Source organism: Columba livia, chromosome 13 (genome assembly GCF_036013475.1).
Source record: "Columba livia isolate bColLiv1 breed racing homer chromosome 13, bColLiv1.pat.W.v2, whole genome shotgun sequence".
Lineage (NCBI taxonomy): Eukaryota > Metazoa > Chordata > Aves > Columbiformes > Columbidae > Columba > Columba livia.
Genome location: NC_088614.1, coordinates 12,869,090 through 12,889,062, shown reverse-complemented (window position 1 = coordinate 12,889,062; position 19,973 = coordinate 12,869,090). Strand labels below are relative to the sequence as shown.

At 48.5% G+C, this 19,973-nt stretch overlaps 2 protein-coding genes across 3 annotated transcripts; one reads left to right on the top strand and one right to left on the bottom strand.

Moving 5' to 3' along the window:
• Positions 1-108: 108 nt before the first annotated feature.
• LOC102098435 (uncharacterized) lies at positions 109-4,743 on the bottom strand. The gene is made up of 7 exons (XM_005512644.4): positions 4,461-4,743; positions 3,620-4,036; positions 2,863-3,132; positions 2,472-2,525; positions 1,826-1,942; positions 1,284-1,330; positions 109-965 (listed from the first exon to the last, which is right to left on the bottom strand). Exons 1-7 carry the CDS (start codon positions 4,519-4,521, stop codon positions 777-779), a joined length of 1,155 nt encoding a protein of 384 aa, XP_005512701.2. The 5' UTR covers positions 4,522-4,743; the 3' UTR covers positions 109-776.
• A 2,820-nt stretch (positions 4,744-7,563) lies between these two features.
• GFOD2 (Gfo/Idh/MocA-like oxidoreductase domain containing 2) lies at positions 7,564-19,973 on the top strand. 2 transcript variants are annotated; one of them, XM_065029179.1, is made up of 3 exons: positions 7,564-7,718; positions 11,021-11,364; positions 17,695-19,973. In XM_065029179.1, exons 2-3 carry the CDS (start codon positions 11,106-11,108, stop codon positions 18,591-18,593), a joined length of 1,158 nt encoding a protein of 385 aa, XP_064885251.1. In that variant the 5' UTR covers positions 7,564-7,718; positions 11,021-11,105; the 3' UTR covers positions 18,594-19,973. The 2 variants fall into 2 exon arrangements, with proteins under 2 accessions (XP_064885251.1, XP_005512699.1); XM_005512642.4 differs by lacking the exon at positions 7,564-7,718 and having other exon boundaries at positions 11,189-11,383.

Below are 19,973 nucleotides of genomic sequence, written 5' to 3'. Positions count from 1 at the left end.
GGAGAAACCAGAAAATCTCCATGGCTGGGTGACTGTTCCTGCTGGACTTCAGCTGGGTTTCCATCAGCAGCACAGAACTGGAAACACTGAGGGCAAAAGGGCAAAAGACCACTTTTTTTTTTTTTACTTTTTTTTTCCTAAATTACAGGAAAGCTCTACATGCACAAGGACACCCGTCCAATCCTGGTATGAAGCAGATCCACATGGATCACTGTGGCAGCAGCCGCGTTGCACCTCTGCAAAGCAAATGACACTTTCCCATCCTTGCTCCTTGTGTTTCAAGCCAGTGAACCAGAGCAAGGTCAACCCACATGACAGCAGGTGCCTGCTCCAGCGAAAACCCAGAAAATTCCTCCAGGACTTTTCCAGTGCCAAGAGGAGCTTCTCATGGCCACCCCACCCAGCATGTCCAGCATTAAGGGGACACCGAATGCTTCGTGGACCATGGTGGCCGCGCAGTGCACAGACATTTCTGAAACACGGTGCAAGTTGCTAGAAGTGCCCATTGATGACCTGAGGCCATGAAAGGAGTTGCTGAGGCTCAGTGCTGCTTGGAGCTGCGGAAAGGCAAAGGGAAAACCGTCTGGAAGAGCTCTGTCCTCACCTTGAGAGATGGCATCTTCCAGGGGAACGCAAAGCACAGTGGTGCAGCCGTTTGGCGATAGATAGGTGGCTTTGGTCACCAAGATTGCAGTTCTGTATGAGCTGATGCCTAGTTTTTTGGGGCTGAAGACCCAGACGGACATACAATAAGCTGCTTGTCCCTCCTTTCTCCCTCATTTGCCACCTCCTTCAGGGGAGACATCCACTCCTGCATCAGCAGCACCAGCATCCCTGCTCTTCTGCTGTTGTTGCAATGGTTTGATTTCGGTGTAAATAATGTCAGAAGAGGTGGGTTTAGTCCCCTTCTTTTCGAACTTCAGGTTGGCATAGGTCAGGTCCTCGGTCCCTGTCACTGGGGCTGCCTGCAGGGGAGAGAACAATGAGCAGAGCCCTGGCTTTCCCTTCTGCCTCTCCCATGCTAATATTTTTCCACTGGCACAACTATTTGCACTTATCCAGCTTGCTCAGAGGTGTCACCTATTCAGGAGCTCATAAGCCCCTACTTAATAGGAATTAGTAAGTGTTTAGGACCACGTTTGCCAAAAGCAAAGCTGATTTTCTTCTGAAATCCTTTAAATGGGTATTTGACAGCCAGTGGTTTGTTTTTTGTTGTTTGTTTGTTTGCTTGATTTTTGTACAGGGAGAAGGAAATAATATGTGCAAAGCCCTCCCTGGCTTACCGTGCTGAGCTGATTTTCCTCTGCCACTTGCCTGCTTGTGAGCTTTCCTGGTAAAAGAAACGTAGTTTAAATAGTAGTTAAAATAATCATAATTATTTTAAATGAAGAAAACATCTGCTTTGGTCCTGCTTTTGTTGCGGGAAAGGATGGGGCTCAACGGCTGGCTGGCTCTGAAGATGGCCAAGGGGCAGGAGGGGTTAGCAAGGATTTAAAAGCCTTTGGAGGGGCTGGAGAAGATCTCTGAGCTGGACACTTCTGGAAATGTGGTGATGTGCAAGACCTGTTTCACTTTCACCATGGCTTGTGCTATAACTGGACCCTGAGCAGCAGCTGGCCAGAGGGAAGGGAGCAGGTGAACCTTCTCCCCACCCCGGGACAGCTTGTCCAGGAGGACAGACTCATGCAGGGAACACCGAGTGAGCAGGAGCAGTAGGATATCAAAGATGGACATCTCCCAAGCCCTGGCATGTCCAGACAAGGTGAGGAGGAAATGCTGACTGGCTCCCACAGGAGATGGGGGCTCGGCACAGGCTCAGCCTTACCTTTTCTGTTCCTTCTGCGCTGCCACAGCAGAAAGCAAATTATTGGCATGTAAAGAAGCGTCCCAACCGCTAAGCCGAAGATGATACACAAGGGGTAGTAGAGTCCTGCACACAAAGCTAGAAGAGGCACTTGTGAGCCGCCATCCCCCCGTGCAGGGACACATGTTGCCATTGCCTCTTTCAGGGGCAATAGTTCTTTTCCAAACTTGGGATTCCAGACCCCAAATCACCCACACAGCCCCAGGGTGCTGACAAAATCTAGTGGGGAACCGTCTCCAAAAACTCTTCTAAACTCAGCCAGGGGGTTGGTCAGAGAATCAGATTCCCCATTCCTGGAGGTATTCAAGACCAGGCTGGACAGGGTTCTGAACAATGTGATCTGGTGAAGATGTCCCTGCTCACGGCAGGGGTTGGACTGGATGAGCTTTGAAGGTCCTTTCCAACCCAAACTATTCTATGATTCTATGATCAGAGCCCTTCCCATTATCACAGCCTCTGATCTGCTGGTGCCCACTCCAGTTTGCCAGCAGCTCCCACCCACTCACAGGAAAACATTTGGATGTGTTTCCCCTTTTGCTGCTCCTCTTTCTCCCTGAGGACACTTCCTGCCCCCAACCCTTGCAGCCATGGCACTGTGGAGACTCACCTGTCCAGGTCTCCTTCTCAGTGACATTGGTCTGAAGTGCCCCAGGGACACAGGCTGGAAGACAGAAGCGCAAGTGAGAAATAGCAGAGGACACCATGCTCCCCGCTCTGCTTTGGGGCAGAAACCTGGGCCCCCCAGCCCTGGTCGTCCTCCTGCCACCACAGCTCCAGCCATCTCAGCATTCAACTGATGTGCTGCAGCTGGAGTATGTGGCAGGTCCTGTTTCAAGAACCTGATGGCCAAGCAGCCAAAGGGCTGTGCTGGGTCAGTCCCTGCAGTGCCTGTGATGCTTTAAGGAGAAATGGAGTGCAGCAGTAACAGGAAACATTCATTGTAGCATCATTATCTGCTTGTTCATCACCCACATGAAAATGTAAACGGTGTCACTTACTGGGAACTGCCTCTTGGGTGCCATTTCCAGTGTCTGTCGAGTTTATTCTTGTGACGAACACCCTGCACACACAGAGTCCCACGCTGGCTACACTCTCGTCAGAACTGGTGAGTTCGGTGCAGTTTTCTCCCAGAGCCACGGTGTCAGTTTGACTGCCCATCTCCAGACCTGCAGATTTGTACCACTTCACATGTACTATGAGATTCTCTGTCCAAATCTTGAACCAGCAATCCATGGGGATGTCTGACTCTTCTGGCTGTCTGACTTTCCCTGGAGGAAACAAAAATATAAGCAATAAGTAATAAGTCATATATATGACCTTGCAGGGGTCATATCCTACAGGCATGTGTTGCTCATGGGAGACACAGTGAAGTAACTGTCCTTTCCTCCAGCAGCTGGTACTCTTTTCCAAATCTGGCTGCTAAATGTTCCTCAACATTGAACATGGAAACATTGCACATTAGTGGCGCCCATTGATTAGTGGCGCCCAACACCGTGCAGTGCACAAGCATTGCCCTGTTTCAGAAAGGACTGAAAATGGGAGAATCAGGGGGAAGACATCTCCTCCTCCTCCTCCTGCAACCTAGACAGAAGGGTCTTCTGGCACCCAAGCAGGAAGTGCCACCGAGGCCACAGGCTCTGGCTCCACCATTTCATGGAGCGTGAGGTGGGACTGGGAGGTGAGCTGTGGGGATATGGTCAGCCCTTGAGAAGCAAAGAAAACATAGTAGACCCCATCCTATCCCCTCATGCTCACCCTGGGGTACTTCAGAATTATTCCTGAACTTCTGAGCTGCAGTCGCTTCCCACCTCAGCAGAGTCGTCCCTCTCTTAAGTCTCTGCTTTTTCTTCCTCGGTCCTTCCTCTCTGCTCCTCTGGGGGCTGGTAGGCTTGTTTGTCTTACCAGGATTCTGGCCAGAATGTCTGTTCCTGAGCGTGGTCCCTGTGCTCTTCGTCCTGCATGCGTACGTTCCTGTATGTGCTTTGTTCAAATTGTGGAAGAGGAGCTGGGCAGAATGCTCTTCCATCTCACTTTCGTTCTGCTTTCCTCCATTGTTTTGGGTGATATTGAACCACTTCACCTCCCCAGTGGTGCTGGTCGGGAGCAGGCACTGCAGGATGACATCTAACCCTACCAGCACATCGATCGTAGCTGAAGTCTGGTGAGTAAGTCCTGCCGAAAAACAAAAGAAAACGAAACCAAACCAAAACAATGACCACGGAGGGCTGGGTTGGTGGTAAGGAATATCCACATCCTCCACATGGAGCTGACCCCCTGTGCAGTCATCAGGCTTGTGAGCATCTATTTACTTCCCCAGCCCCTGACTGTTTTCTTTCCTTGCCGCTGAAGGCAATGGTGGTTCAAAACCCCAGAACCTAAAGCTGAGTCCCCGTGGGCAGAGCCCGCAGCCTGGGCACGGGCACTTGCAGGGGGGGAACCCCTCTGCAAGGCACATGGTGAGGTGCTGGAGTAGGGGTGGAGATTAAATGCTGCAAGATGGGAGGAAAAAGCAGCAGCAGCCACATCCCAAACCTACTGCAGGTGAATGCAAAGACGGGAGAGTTCCGAGCAGAGCTGAGGGCATGGGGGGACTCACCAGCAGGCAGCCAGGCAAGGAGCAGCAGGGGCAGCAAGCCACCGGCCAGCTGGACCTCCATCCCTTCCTCCCGCCTTGTGGCGATGATGCTGGGTGCCTGGTGGGATCGGCTGGAGCTTCCCGCCTCTCTCCACAGCCTGAGGGTCGCTGCTCGGACAGAGCGAGCTGCAGCCCTGCCCGAAGGTTCCCTCTTGCCGGGCAGCCAGGCAGTTCACCCTGCACTCACAGGCTTCCCCTCGCTTCCCCTTCTCTTGCTTCAGCCTGATTTTTATCTCCTCTCTTCACTGTTTAGATTCCTCCTGCAGTTTCATCCTGGCCACGTGTCCTCGGTCCTGAGACAAACTCAAATCACGCAGCTGAGCACCACTGATTACCATTTCCCAGCATTTTATGTCGCAGCCCAGTAGCTCCTGTGTCACTGGCATGGGGAGCAAAAGGGAAAGGGGTTTCCCCAGTTTCCTGCAGCTCCGCCTCCCTGTGCCACCCAAATCTGCTCAGGGGACCTTGGAGAAAGCAATGTTGCTGTCATGGCGGGTTGATGGGGTGATGTCCACCCCATTCGGTGTGCTGGCTGAGGCTGGTTTGGGATCTACATACTCTGCCATCCCCCAAACACTGAGGACCACTGCGGTTTGACATGGGAAGGGCTTGCTCAGAGCTTTCTGGTTGTCCACACGTGGGATGTGCAAGCCCCAGCCAGGCAGGGACCCCTGCAGGCCCCTGATACCTTCAGCTGCAACAACGTCCTTTCCTCCCCAGAGCTGCGTTGACCAGGCCAGCTACGGCTTTTGTCACCACTGCCACTGAAGGGACGTGGGCAGCACAGGCAGTGGGCGCAGGCCCCTCTGTGTCCACAGCCTCCATGGGTGTAACGTCTGCTGCCCATACCACCCCTCCTCCTCTTTTGTGCTTGGAGCAAAACCTGCTCCCATTTGCCATTTCTTCCCCTTTAATTTCCTGTCAGCATTTCCAGTAAGCACGTCCTGGCCTCATTTTGAAGCTGGACCTGACATCCTGCCTTCTGCAAAGGCAAACCCCCACGTCTGCATGTTACATGAGTCCTCATCACCACCCGCCTCATCCCACCTTCTCTGCCCCCTTCTTCCCATCCCTGTTTTCTCTCGATTTCCTGGGATGATGCGGGTTGGGGGTTCATAACCACAGCCCTCCCCAAAACAATGTGGAGAGCTGTATCCTACTGGGACCATCTTCTGTCACTATTGAGTGTGGTCTCAACACCACCTCCAGTGCAGCATGGGGAGCAGCAGAGCCTGCCCCACAGGGATGCTCGCAAGGCAAAGACTAAAGGAAGGCTGCAGAAAGCAAGTGATGGTGGAAATTTGGGAACACTGGCATGCCCCTGGCCTGATCCTGTACCTCTCCACATGGCAGGTGCGCTCCCAGAGTCCCATGGGCATCTATGGAGGGAGACGGCAGAGTCCTAGACACTTGGCTTTGGCTGCACCTCTCCGCACCCCAGGTCTCCCTCGAAGCCCCCGTGCCAGACACACACAGCCCAGCCACATGCATCTTCTGGCGGATAAGGGTCTTTGCTGGAGCTTTTCTCCACTTGCCAGTGGAACCTCCTGGCTGAAACACAACTGAAGTTGATCTGACAGCAGGGTCATAAAATGAAACTCCTGTGGTACAAGATCCACAAGAATGACAGTGAGAGGCTCTAGGCTCTGTGTCTCTCTTGCTCTCCTCTCTGGACTTCTTAATCTATGCTCTTTCTGATGTTCAGTTCCTCTCTGCACTCAAGCCTTCCTCTCCTCCTGCCTTATGACTTCACAACGACACGTACTTGTTGCTTCCTTCCCTTTAATTTCTCTTCTGGTTCTCACGTTCACTGGCACTGAAGAAGCCAATCAGACACAAGGTGAACTCCTTTGCATCCTCCTCCCATCTCAGAGATGTTGGCATCAAGGATCCTGGAGCAGGCAGTACCTGTGGTCATCTTCCAAAGTCTCTGGTGCAGAAGATGGACATGAGCCATCCTGCTCCAGGCGCGGACATAAGGACAAGTCTTACCTAGATTGTCCTTAGTGAGTCGGGTTCTCCACTCAGTTAGGATAATTTTCTACATTGCAATTAGGAGAGGGAAGGAAACAGGAAGATCATTAACAGGGCTCAGAAAAGACATGTCAGTGATAGCAAAACCCATGAGCCCTTCCGTTTCCATGCACAAGCTCTTCCTCACTCACAGAACTGCATGCATCCCACCAGGACTGGGGCCCTTCTCCAGCGGGCAGCACCTTCTCAGTCTTCTCAACCGCAGTGCCGACAGAACTGGGGTTAACGTCCTGCCTAGGGCTGGCTCCACAGAGCTCCTCTCCTATCAGAGCCCCTTCACGATGCTCCCTGCAAAGGAGAAAGGAAATGACAATAGTGTCAATAGCACAGGGTGCCCCGTATTGTCAGGCAGCTACACCACGCACTGCACACTACACAATATATAACGCAAGAGGGAGGCTGCAGAGTTTCTCAGCAGCTCCCTGCTCCCTTGCAGTGACCGTAGGAAATACAAAAGGTGCTCAGGAGCACCTGCCTGATGTCCTGATCTCCTCTGAGCATCGCGCTGCTCTCCCCTCCCCAGGGTGTCTGAAAACACACCTTCGGTTGTTGAGCAGAATCCCGCCCTAGAGCAACGGAGACTTGTGAGACGTGGATCCCCCGAGTCGAAGACGACAGCCGGGAAATCTGACTGCACAAGTTCCCTGGGTGGCTCTGATACCGAAATGTCGGCAAAAAAGACTCCTAACACTATTCGAAAGTGGTATAAAGCAAGCATTCTTTATTGCGGCGCACCAGGACTCGAACAGAGGTTTCACTAACGAGCCGTAGTTGCTTGTCCATAAGCGCCACCGCCCGACCGTTCCGAGACATTACAAATGAGCCCAGCGCGGTCCGCGGCGAGAGGGACCGCAGCATTCCTCTCAGCGGGAGCCCATCCATGACCGGATGACGCGCCGTGCCGGCCTCCTACTGGTTGCATGTGCTGTCCGTCGGCCGAAGGCCCGCCCTCTCACCCCTGTCTGACCGAGTGATAGGGTACTCTCCGCGCGGCAGGGGAAGCTGCTCTGGGTGCCGCCATATCCGGCGCCGCTGCCTGGCAAAGGGGTGGGGCTGTTGCGCTTGCGCGGGTTGAGCCGGGCGTAGCCGGGAACGAGCGGCCGCCGCGGGAGCGCGCCCGGCAGGAGGATGCGCGGGGGCCGAGGCGGGGCGGCGCCGGCAGCCCCCACCCTCCACCGCCGGCAGGTAACGGCAGCTCGGGGCGCTGCCCGGGGCCCCCGGCGCGCTTGGCGGCGAGCGGAGCGCGGCTCTGCCCGAAGGCGGTGGGCTGGGCGCGGGAGGGGCTTGGGAGTTCTCGGCGGGACTCCCTCCGTGTGGGCCGGCGTGGGGAGTTGAGGTGATGGGGGGCCGCCCCTCTGGAGTGGGGCGGAGGCCTTCCCGCTGCGGTGGGGTGAGGTGGGGGCCTGCCAGGTCCAGCCCTCTCAGGTGAGGCGGGAGAGGAGGCCCTGCCCGCTGAGGTGAGGTGCGGGCCGGCGCTGAGGGACCCGCACACAGAGCGGCAGCCCCGGGCTGTGCCCGAGCCCCGCCCCGGGCTGCCATGGCCCTGCCCGAGCTTTGCAGCACAGGGACACCGTGAGGGCCCTTTTGCTTTCCACGGTTTTCCCCCTCCGGCTGTCTAGGCACAGTCCTCCCGCTGCCTCTGCCCCGGGCGGTACGGGCGGGCAGCAGTGACAGAAACGGGCCTTGGCTGCTGCACGGGGAGCAGGAAGGACAGTGCTGTGCGGGCCTCTCTTGAGCTGTGCTGGGAGTTGCTCGAGGCTTGGGACTCATGCGTTATCACACAGCCTGCTTGCACTGAGCTAAAAGCATATTCAGTAAAGAAAGTATGTTGATCTCTTTGGGATTGACACATGAACGGCGTGCACGTGAACCATTACCTGCAAAGGTTCATGCATGTGTGTGCCAGAAGGCTGGATGAACAGTTTAACGGGAAGAAATTACTTCACGTATGAGAAGAGCTCCAGCTTCTCGGGGTGGACCAGTGAGGTTCCCCCCACTCCCCTCCTGCAGAGGCTTTGGTGGCTCCCAGAGCCATGCCCGCAGTCCCCACCAGCATTTCGGTCGTCTCTGCTGGGTCCTTGCAGAACTGACAGCTCTGGGACAGCATCTGTTCTCACAGGAGGTCTCTGCAGGGCATAATGTCACTGGTGCAAGACCCCAGTGCAAAGTGAGAATCTGAGTAGTTCCTGTGTAGATTTTGTCAAAGATTCTCATGCAACCTTAAGATCCATGGGCATGTGACAACCAGTAACAACTTTTTTACTTGTCTTTTCTTTCTTGGCAAACTCAACAGCAATGACCAGCTGAATGAAAATAATGCCCCTGCTGCTGGTGTGCTCCTTCACCACATGCCTCACCTTCCTTGGAACCGAAATCAAACTTTTTAGGATGAATTGTAGAAGCATGAATTGCTTTCTCCTTCTGCAGAACCAGTGTTACCCTGACCAGTATCTTTTTGGATACCAGCTGTTATTCTTTTACTGCCTTTGGCCACCTGTAATGGTCCACAATGGTTTCTGCTCTCTTCACTGTGAGCAGTTTTTCTTCTTCCAGCCTGTAAATTGCCAAATATAGATGTGTGGGGCCTTCAACAATTGTATTTACTGTCCATCCAGTTGCAAGATTTTATTTTTGCTTGTGACATTTATAGAAAACAAGTCTGAATACAAACCATCCTTCTTGCCAGGAAATGACCCTTTTATGTAGAATACTAAATATTTTCAAGATCCTTTTGATACCGTCCTTATTTGAGTGTTCTGCTAAATGCTGGATAAAAAGAACTTAATTCAAATGAACTTTGTTTATAAAGAATGACAATGACTGTATTACTACAAGTCTAACATCACACAGAACAAACAAAAAGCATACTGAATTAGCTCAGTAAATATTTCATTAGGTGTTTTATCGTATCTGTAAATATTTATTTTGTAAAACACACACAAGTGCTGCTGTTTCTGCTTCCTAGGTTAGTGTATATACCACACAACTACCTAGAAATCCAGTTGGGGTGGCAGTTTTGTTATGCTGGTCAGCGTAGGTGCCCCCAGACTAACAAAACGCTCTTTGCATACAAAGCATTTGTACTGTGGGTACTTTGACTCACATCCTCAGGCTTCCCTGTGCTGTGCTGGGATTTGCTTTCACACCTTTTAACCTAACATGAGTATTTTAGGATGGGGAGATGAGTAACCATCTCTTCCCAAAACAGACTGCGATTCTCGTTGCTTGTGGGGATTTTTTTCCAAAGGTGTTGATCTGGTGTTCATACTGGTTTTCTTTGCAACATGGCATTTGCTTTTTCTTTATAAGCCTCTGAAAAAAAACTGAATTTGTCATGTTAATAAAATTAAGAAAATTTTTCCTTACTAAAGAAAAACAGAAAAGGTCAACAGTGGGTGTAGTAGATAAGAATTCAAAAAGGCACAGAATAAAATCCAGATCATAGGTTGCTGCAGTGCCACAGATTGAGGAGACTGTTGACATCTCTCCTTGACGTTAGTGCTCACGTGAATGCCAAAGGCAGTTCAGCCAGTTATGGCCAGAAACAGTTCTAAGATGAACTGGCAAGTATGGATCTGAAGGGATTAATTTACCAGGGAATACTTAAAAAAAAAGAAGTCTGACTTAGCTAAGTGTTTGTGTGTAGGGAATATAATAATTGTGCGCAAACCCCAGCATTCCTGGAGATTAGATGGTGTGGGCAGAAGGAGATATTTTTAGCTGTCCCAAGTTAAGTAGAACTTGTAACTACCCCGAGTGGACATAGAAGAGTGACCTTTTCCTTTCTGAAAACAGTTTTCAATGCATTGACATTTAACTCTTCTCATTGCCTTCTCCTCCCCAGGCTGAACAAGCTCAGTAAATCCAGGCTTTCCCTACAGGGCATATTTTCTAAATGTTCTCTGCAGTGACTTAACTATTTGCCATAAAATTCTTAAGCTCGAAGTAGTTGTTTTCAGTTTGTGTATTTAATTTGAAAGAAAGATTTATGCGCCCAGAAGCTGGCCTATTATTTCCAGCTATCTCAGTCAGTCTAATAAAAGATATTACCTCATTTTGCAAACTTTTATCTCATTAAGAGACATCATCACAATTACAGCAGCGGCGCTTTTACTGCTGCTGTGACAGATTCTATGTCCGGTCCCCTTGACGCTTCCTGCCGCTCCCAGTTTGGGTCACACTGTCTCTGGTTTGTCCTGGTGTGCTCATGTGTGTTTCTGTGCGTGTGTCCTGAGTTTTGAAGCTCAGGTGGTGCTCATGATTTGTCAAGCTGCTCTCTTACCATTCTTCTCCAACAGGACTGTTTGACTCGTCCCTTAATACTATTTCTCTAAGGACTGCAAGGTTTTGGAGTTGTTTTTTTTTCATGAGGCTCTTTGAAAATTTTGAATGCCGTATGAAGGCCAGAAGCTGGCACTCAGGCTAGATGAGTTTGATGTCGAAATATGCCTTTTGTTCATACTGACTTGTAACCTTTAACATTTTAGGAGCTGCGGGTGGAATGGAAAGCTGAGGAGCTGAACATTTTATCGAAGGCCTGTGTGTTGACCCTGATGCTTGAATGAATGCAGAATGAAAATGCTTCCTGGAGTGGGTGTGTTTGGAACTGGCAGCACCGCCCGGGTACTGGTACCCTTGCTGAGAGCAGAAGGCTTCTCCGTCGAAGCGCTTTGGGGGAAAACTGAAGAGGAAGCCAAACAGCTGGCAGAGGAAATGAACATCTCCTTCTACACGAGTCGGACTGACGATGTCTTGCTGCACCAGGAAGTAGATTTGGTTTGCATCCATATCCCTCCACCACTAACTCGGCAAATTGCTGTGAAGGCTCTAGGTACCATTTTATCTTTAAGGTTGGACCAAAAATCCATAACTCATTGGCAGATTGAAATTTGAAACTGTTGTCCTGGCACAATTCTAGTTGCACCAATGTGCAAATGCAATGCTAAAGATTTTGCGTGGAATTGGTAGTGCTGTCTGCAAGAAAGGTTACCTAGAATTTTTTTGTAAAAATACTATTTATAATTGCTTATAACTTTGCAAATCTTAAACCAATTGGGCTAAAATATCCAATGTCTTCTTCAAACTGAAGTTATGGTGGGCAAGTTTTGGTAAAAATGAGCTGTTGTCAGAGATGATGATGAGGGGGTAAAATGTTTTTATGCCTCTTAAAAAAAAAAAACAACAAACCACCAACAAAACCCAAACAAGTTAAGTTGCTTAATTAATTTCATATCTTCCCACGTTTTGCAATAGGAAATCCAGATTCGCTTGGGGTGGGGAGGTTGTTAAGCTCTGCTCTCAGTTTTCCCCACAAATAAAACCAACCTTGAAAGTTAAAATCCTTTGGAAAAAAATGTTTGTATGCACTCACTAGGATCTTATGAGGTAGGACCTCAATTCTCTGCAGATGCTGCTTTTGGCCAGCGTGCTGTGTCCCTGGCCACCACCCGGAGCTCTCTCTGGACACCCATGTCTGGAGGATGTCCTTCCACCTGATGCAGAAGGGCAGATGCTGGGGAAAGAGGAAATGTTGGGAACTGCAGGAGGAATCCAGCAAAATGTGCTGGGAGAGAAGGGACGACACCCCAGACTGGTTGGGCAGGGAGGTGGGAGCCAACTGCCCAGGCATCCCGACACTTCTCGGTTCTCCAGTGTGTGGCTTTGTAGTGTTAATGTCCTCTCACATGGTACAGCGTGGGTGTGAGTTTGCGTCTAATTTTGTAAACAATAAGTGTGATATTTTTACTGTCCTTACAGGAGTTTCACATGAGTTAATTTTAGGATGGGTAATATCGCAAACCATGTGAGCTAGGGTGGTTGGTTGTTCTTGGCCTCCTTGCTCTGCAGTAATTTGTTTTGGAAGTAAACAACTCCCTGCACAAACATTTGCAATGCCACTTAGATACGCAGAGTGAGATTTTAAGCTTGTTTTGGTTTATATTGTTAGATTTGTTATACCTTGTTAGACTACTGTCCTTTGAATCTAAGGTATTCTGATTTTTTAATATTGGTAAGTTAGAATTTCGCTCTTTAATGTGCTAAAAGTTCTTTTAAACACTTGTTAGGTAATAAGTGTTTCACTAGTTCTTATGACTGTTGATGGTCAAGTGGGCTAAAGGAAGAGGATTGAACATTTTCTGGTGAATTATTAACTAAAAAGCTTTCTTTGAAGGCTGGAAAGCCATAAGATGGCATTATCCAGAGGAGGAAAGGGAGATAAAGCTGGTGCAGAAGTACAGAGGTGACATGGGTGCTTAACTGCAGGCATAGATATGTTGAAAAAGCTGGGGAAATCAATGGATGGAGTAGTAAAGTGCAGTTTATTCTGCACTTCTGCCTGTCCTGAAATGTTCTGATCTGCAAACCAGTGCAGGCAGCTCAGACCCAATGTGATGCTGTCCTTGTCTTGCAGCTTTCTAGGTTCATTGCAATGGTATTTATAGATCTGCTACCAAGTATGTTGTGACGTATTTTAAGCCAGTGTTGGATGGCTTGCCATGACTGAGCACTCGGAAGGAACACAAAAGCAGGGTAGGGCCAAAGATGGCAAGGATGTTTTCTCTAGAAGTTCCGATTGTTACAGTGATGTTTGTAGTTGGAAAATTCTTGTCAGTGAGGTGTATCTGATAGACTGGTGTTTACTGGAGAGGCTGGGCGTTGGAACAGATCAGATTGGAGCAGTGGTAACGGTCTTGTGTGTTTCGTTTTGTTGAGGCGTTTTTCTTTGTTTTTAAAGTGCTTACACTTTTATTACTTAACTGTATACTTTTTAATACTTTCATTTTCAATCTGCTTATATTTTTATTTCTGGCAAAGAGGAGAGCCTCTGTTTTTCCACGTGGTGCATTTTGCTTGCATCATTTTCTTGCTGACAGGCATCCATAAACAACCCTGGGTACAACTTTGGCATGATGGGGAAAAAGCAGTAATGCTGGATTGGGTTCATGAACTAGAGAGAACAGATCAAAGCCCAGAGGATAATTTAAACTAAGATCAGTGTAATCTTATGGTTTATCTCCACAACAGGCAAAGCAAGAAGCTATCTTAAAATTTGTGCTTCTTTTGATCTCAGAGGAACTAAATTAATTTCACAAAATGCCTGTGGTGTGGTTCCTGTCCCACAGTTAAAATGCATCCACCTTTGCATGAGGTGAGCCCAGAGCTGAGTTACTGGCTGGGGTGGAATGTAAAACACGGGATGCTTGTGCGTGAGGTGATGTTCAGGGAGGCAGAACATGAGAAGTCCCCAGAGTAAAATTTATTTGGGATGCTAAAGGTAATGCTGCTGCACGTACTGAGCCCAGCTGGATGGTTTGTGGAGTGGCTACACGGAAACCTTTTACTTGTCTCTCGTGGTTTACACTGGTTGATTACATCATTTAAGACATCTTTACAACGTAGATTGACCGTCTGATTTTTTTGAAGTCCCTACAAATTATAGTAGATATATGTTAATTATGAAGGAAAGAGTCAGAAAGGGCTTGATTAGTGCTTTGTGTTGAGACAAGCCCAGATTTCCTGTTCTTGAAACAGGATGAACAAGCATGCTGTGAGTGCTCTTTGCATATTGTGCTTCCCATCTCTAACAAGTAGCATGGAAGTCTTTTCAAACCACAGGCAAACAAGAAATGAAATGCAGGAGTGTGTTTTGAAATGAGTGTTCATTCATTGGGAAACTTCCAAAGCAAGTACATTTGAAACAGACGGTTATTTGGGAAGGCTTCTCAGATGCTCCCAGCTTCTTATGGTAGACAAAGCACTGATCTGGTGCACTTCAACAGCACCTGTGATGGCTCTGGGCAGCGTCCACCAAGGAGAATGAGAAAGCAGCGAGTTTACTGTGCTTGCATTTTTATTAACTAGGGCTGTAAAATACTTGTGGCATGTGGCAGGTTTTGGATGTGGTGTGGCTAACCAGCTGCAGGAGAAGCTGGTGCCTCAGTGCTGATAGACAGTATGGATCTGACTGGAGACATAAGATTCCTTTAGGAGAAAATTGTCTAGCTTATTTTTTGCTGTTCAAAAAGTCTTGGCTCGCCTGTTGTTTTTTGATTGCTTCCATGGGATGTGAACACACTTTGAATCCTCTATTTCATTGAGTGATTTGGCTACATTATACTAATCAGAGTCAAAAGGCTTCTGTTCAAATGTTTAGCTTATTTACTAAGTCGGGGTTTGGTTTGAAAATTCTTAGAATCGAGCAGGTTCTTATGCCCCTGAACATGGGAGCAGGTGGATGGTTTGTTTAAGGACTCTTGGCAATGGTGACCTTTTGTTGTCTTTTCCCTCCCTCTTACTACTACAGCCAGTTGAACAGCCATAAACAGGAGGACTTCAGTGGAGTGCTGGTCTGCAGGAGCTGATGTGCTCCCCGCAGACAGGGTTCACTCCAAGGTGTGCACAGAGAAGACCCTGAGGCACATTGTTGGGGCAGCCTGGGATGAGCTTCATTGCAGGCAGCAGAGCTGCTGCTGTCCTCACTCATTGCCGCCGGGGTGGGGAGATTCAAGTGCACAGCCCCATCTCCTTCCTCTCGGGTGTGCGGCCTTCTGTGGGCTTAGACCCACCTGTGAGCTGGTTTAACCCACCCACTCGGAAAGAGGAAACTTCCTTTTCTAAACCGGGCTCAGTTGGTGAGCTGAACTGGCTCACAGAAGGCTCTGAAGAGCACCAGAACCCCATGGTGGCTCTCATGTCTCCTAGCTGTTGGGAACTTCAACAGATTATTTTGCAGCAGTGATTTAAGAAAACTATATGATACAAAGTTCAGGTTATTCATTACCCAAATAATAGTGACAAGAGGAGGGTTGCAAGTTGCTCTGTCTCAGAAAGCAGAAGTCATGCCCATTATGTTGATAAGGGACCTCGTAGCCATCTCTGACTTGGCCCTTGTCCTTGCTGCATGGCCACCTCTGTGAGCGTGGGGACAGCTGAGGGGCTGTCCCACTGAGGGTGACTGCAGGGTTACCCCAGAGATGTTCCAGTGTACCCAGGTCCCCATCCTGGTACTCCAGCAGCGCTCAGTGTGATGTGCCCAGCTGCCCATGCACTGTTCCGCCATCCCAAAAAAAGGCATCAGCCAGTTTTAGCTGCTCAAGTGGCTCGGCGTATGCTGGCCAAAAAAAAACAGCGCTGACGGGAGGGTGGGTAGCAGGACAAGGATAGCCCAGTGTCACTGACCACCCAGTGTGGAACGGCTGTCCCCCAGATGGCCGGGGTGGCTCAGCCCTCTCTGCTCTTGATCCCCCACTGCAGGGGCCCAGCTCCTTTTGTGCGAACACTGTCAGGCTCCTTGAAGAGCCAACTTGGGGCAATAACTTGCCAGAAAAAGAGCCAAGATGAGTGAATATTTCCATGCTGGGTTTGTATGCTGAGCTGGCTCCTGTGCTGCTGAATATGTGGTGAGGGTGTTGGGGTTGTGCAGTGAGGAGACCTGTGCCAGCAGAGCACTGGCTGCAGCACTGTGCCCAGTCTGTATGCAGATCCAGAGTCACTTCTATTTTCTGCAAACTCCGAGAACTGCAATCTGCTTAAGATGCTGTGAAGATCCTTTTGGTTTTTCTTTTTGCTTGTATTTTTCTGTAACCTGGCTTGAGGTAAGTGCCATTTACACAAGAAGGCAGGTTAACCAGGTGCTGAAGCATCTCAGGGTGGCCTTGCAGAATATTGAACAGAGCATTGTGCCTCATCTCAGCCGCAGGGTTGGGGACGGGGAAGTCAGAAATGATCCCTGACTTAAGGGGTTACCAGCCAGGGTGTCCACCTGAGGAGTTTGACCTTACCCTTTGTTCAGCTTCTATTGATTCACATCTCTTTAGGGGATTTCTTTGGAAGAGACTACTGAAAATTGTAGTCTTGACATTTTCTGGCTGGATTTTGCTTGCGTATAGAAATACAGGTTCAGAGTTTTCTTTGCTGTGATTGTCCCCTGGCTGAGCTGGGCACAGCGATGTGTCAAAGGGCCCTTGCACTGCTCAATTTCTGAAAGGCTTGTGCAATACAGCCAGGAGGTGGGGTGCTGAGAGCAGGAGCTGCAGCGTGGGATCTGCCTTCTCCTCTTGTGTGAGAGACAAACTGAAGAGCTTGTGCTGGGATCTTCTCATCAGGGAGTGGGTGAAAAGCTCCTCTGAGCAGGGAGCACAGTCAGAAGCTCTCAGAGAGGTGCCCACCACAATGTGCAGCAATTCCTGCAATTCTTGGGCAGAAACTGCGGTATGATGTGAGTGACCTCCAGGTCTGACATGACCAGCTAATGTCTGGAGACTTCTAGGTGTACACCGGGGTTGTTACACTGAAAAATGTTTAGATAAGTATTTTGTCATAACAGATGTATGTGGAAAAATTAAGCCATGCCATGAGCAAAAGGTGAGGATGGGGGGGAAAGAGGGAATACCAGCAGAGCACCAGATGCAGGAATTTCCATTGAAGCTTGCACTGGGATGCTCTTTTGTATTACTTTATTTCTGCTTTATGAATTATTGACTACTCACGTTGATTCAGGCTGGGCACAAGTTGAAATGCATCAGTAGGAATAAAAATGCAGTGGGTCAGCTTGCAAGTGCAGCTCTCCTCTGTGTAACTCACAGTCACCTTTGCAGTCTGATTGTATGAGTAGGCTGGATGTGCAGACCGAAATGTTTTGCTCTCCAGTTAGTGATGCTTTGGAAACAATCCACCTACCAAAACATTCTTTCTAATTTGTGTATTCTATACACAGGCCTTGTATGTCCTATTTCTACTAATGTATTTAAAATAATAGTGATAGTAAATAAAATAGTGATGGTGAAATAAAAAGTGAAAATCAAATCTCCCCTTTACTCACCTCTTCCCTGCAGGGTATATGACTGGTTTTTTTCCCCTCTGACTGTACAGGCATTCAAATAATGTTATAGCTACAATGCACAAATAATGTCTTCTTTTGGTGCCATGTGGTGACATTTGGCTGTTTACCTTTCATGATGTAAAAATCCTCTCTTTATTTGGAGCCTCTCTCTGTGGGAGTTTATCAGCTCTGCAACCTGAGCATCTTAGAAGCAGCTTTGAGTCTAGCTGCACTTGGCATTCCTGACTCTTAAAACACTATTTCTTGACAACCTTTGGGGCATCTGGGCATGTTTTGCTCGTGTGTGCTATATTTCTTTTTCGTTTGTTTGTGCTGCAGGAATAGGGAAGAATGTGATCTGTGAGAAAGCTGCTACCTCTGTGGATGCCTTCCGGATGGTCACAGCTGCCAGGTATTACCCCAAGCTGATGAGCATCGTTGGCAATGTTCTCCGTTTCTTGCCTGCCTTTGTGAAGATGAAGCAGTTGATAGAAGAACACTACGTGGGCAACGTGATGATCTGTGACGTACGGGTTTATGGGGGAAGCCTGCTCAGCCACAAGTACAACTGGATCTGCGACGAGCTGATGGGAGGAGGAGGTCTGCATACGATGGGAACCTACATCATCGACCTCCTAACTCACCTCATCGGCAGGAGAGCAGAGAAGGTCCACGGTTTGCTCAAGACTTTTGTGAAGCAGAACACGGCTATCAGCGGGATCCGCCACGTCACTAGCGATGACTTCTGCTTTTTCCAGATGCTAATGAGTGAGGGTGTCTGTTGCACTGTGACACTCAACTTCAACATGCCTGGATCATTCATCCATGAAGTCATGATCGTTGGGTCTACCGGGCGACTCATAGCTCGTGGGACGGACTTGTATGGGCAGAAAAACACCGCGCTCCAAGAAGAACTACTGTTTACAGACTCTCTGACTGTCAACAAGGGCCTTTTGGATAAGGGGTTTAAAGACATCCCGCTGCTGTACCTAAAAGGGATGGTGTACATGGCGCAAGCACTGCGGCAGTCTTTCCAAGACCAGGAAGACCGTCGGACTTGGGATCATAAACCTGTCTCCATGGCAGCCTCTTTTGAAGATGGTCTGTACATGCAGAGTGTAGTAGAGGCCATCAAGAAATCCAGCAGGTCAGGGGAGTGGGAGGCTGTGGAGGTGATGACCGAGGAACCAGATGCAAATCAAAACCTCTGCGAGGCACTTCAGAGAAATAACTTATGAGCAATCCCTGCTTTGGAAGACAGGACAATTACCACTTCTGGCTGTAATGTAAAAAACCTCAATTTTTAAGATATGTAGATTATTATTTAATAACTTGAGTTCCTTGTTTTTTAAAAACACATAAAATATGTCATGTTCTAATAGCAACTGTTCCGATTTCAATTGTTTAAAGAGTTTTAAATGTTTCCATTTTTGCAAATGTTTAAATTTTGTCTTGGAGACTGATAGGAAAACTTGAATTGCCCTTTGCACTTGCAGTAGCTGAAGTGAAGCATGGGATCTCTGCCGTTGCATGGCTTGAAGTGGGACGCAACCCCTGTGGCACAGGTTGCTTATTTTAAGAATTTTAATATGAGAACATGTAGACCGAGTTCAGGGATTATCTGTTGTTCAGATTCCTCTTTCTTCTCTCTTGGAGACTAAGTTTTATTCCTCAGTTTGTAAAATTTTATAAAAGAGTTTAGTGATGTAACAGGTCTCTAAACTCCTATAGGACAAAAAGTAGAAGGAATTAATTACAATTTGTAACATAAGGATCAGCCTTCTGGCTTCCTGTACGTGGTAAATGTCTTTCAAATTCATTTAAACTGGTATTTTATTTAAATGATGCTATGAATTTTCTGTTGACGGTGTCTTGGCAGGAAAATCTTCAGCAAGTCTGTGATTTGTGCTATTCTTCCGTATCCATAGACATTATTCCTTCTACTCAAGAGGCTGCCTGCAGCCAGCAGCTTTTTTCCATAAGCTCTGTGTCCATCGGTTGTGTTTACTGCCTGGCAGCACCGGTGCCGTGACTGCGGGGCCACGTTCTCCTCCCCGTGACTGCTAATAAACACCTTCTGGGGTGACAGGGTTCCCACACTCCCGTGGGTGATTAAGTTGTACAGTATTACCCTTCCAGGGACCTGAAGATGGAGGTAAGGAGGAATTTCCTACCTCTTGCAGCTCTCTTAACGTCCTGGCTGAGTAATTATCACACTACACACATCCTGATAGCCGAGAGAATGGGGGCTGAGCTGTCATGGATAAGTTTGCTCTTCATCTCAAACACTGGATGTTAACCCTCTGGCCCTGCTTGTCCTCACACCCTTCTGCAGCTTGTGTCCAGTGGAGAGATTTGTTGGTAGGTTGTGGGTGGAAGCTCATTCCGTTTGAGATAACGTTTCTCTCTGAGGCAGATATGTGGAAGGGCTAGTCCAATTTTACTACATTTCTTTTGTGTACTTGAAAGGTTTTTTTAATGTATTTCCCACTAAATTGTAACTTTGTGTATTTATGTATATTAACATGCAAACTGCTGTTTCATAAGCTGTTCCTTCCTAAAAAATATCTTTGTTTTCTACAGAAATAAAAAGTTGTGTTTGTTGAGGGCATTCTTCA

Coding starts and splice junctions, on each gene's coding strand:
- LOC102098435 (XM_005512644.4), bottom strand. CDS start 4,521: ATGGAGGTCCAGCTGGCCGGTGGCTTGCTGCCCCTGCTGCTCCTTGCC. Junction 3,133..3,619: donor TAATTCTGAAGTACCCCAGG/GTGAGCATGAGG, acceptor TGTTTCCTCCAG/GGAAAGTCAGACAGCCAGAA. Junction 2,526..2,862: donor CACCCAAGAGGCAGTTCCCA/GTAAGTGACACC, acceptor TCTGTCTTCCAG/CCTGTGTCCCTGGGGCACTT.
- GFOD2 (XM_065029179.1), top strand. CDS start 11,106: ATGAAAATGCTTCCTGGAGTGGGTGTGTTTGGAACTGGCAGCACCGCC. Junction 11,365..17,694: donor AATTGCTGTGAAGGCTCTAG/GTACCATTTTAT, acceptor TTTGTGCTGCAG/GAATAGGGAAGAATGTGATC.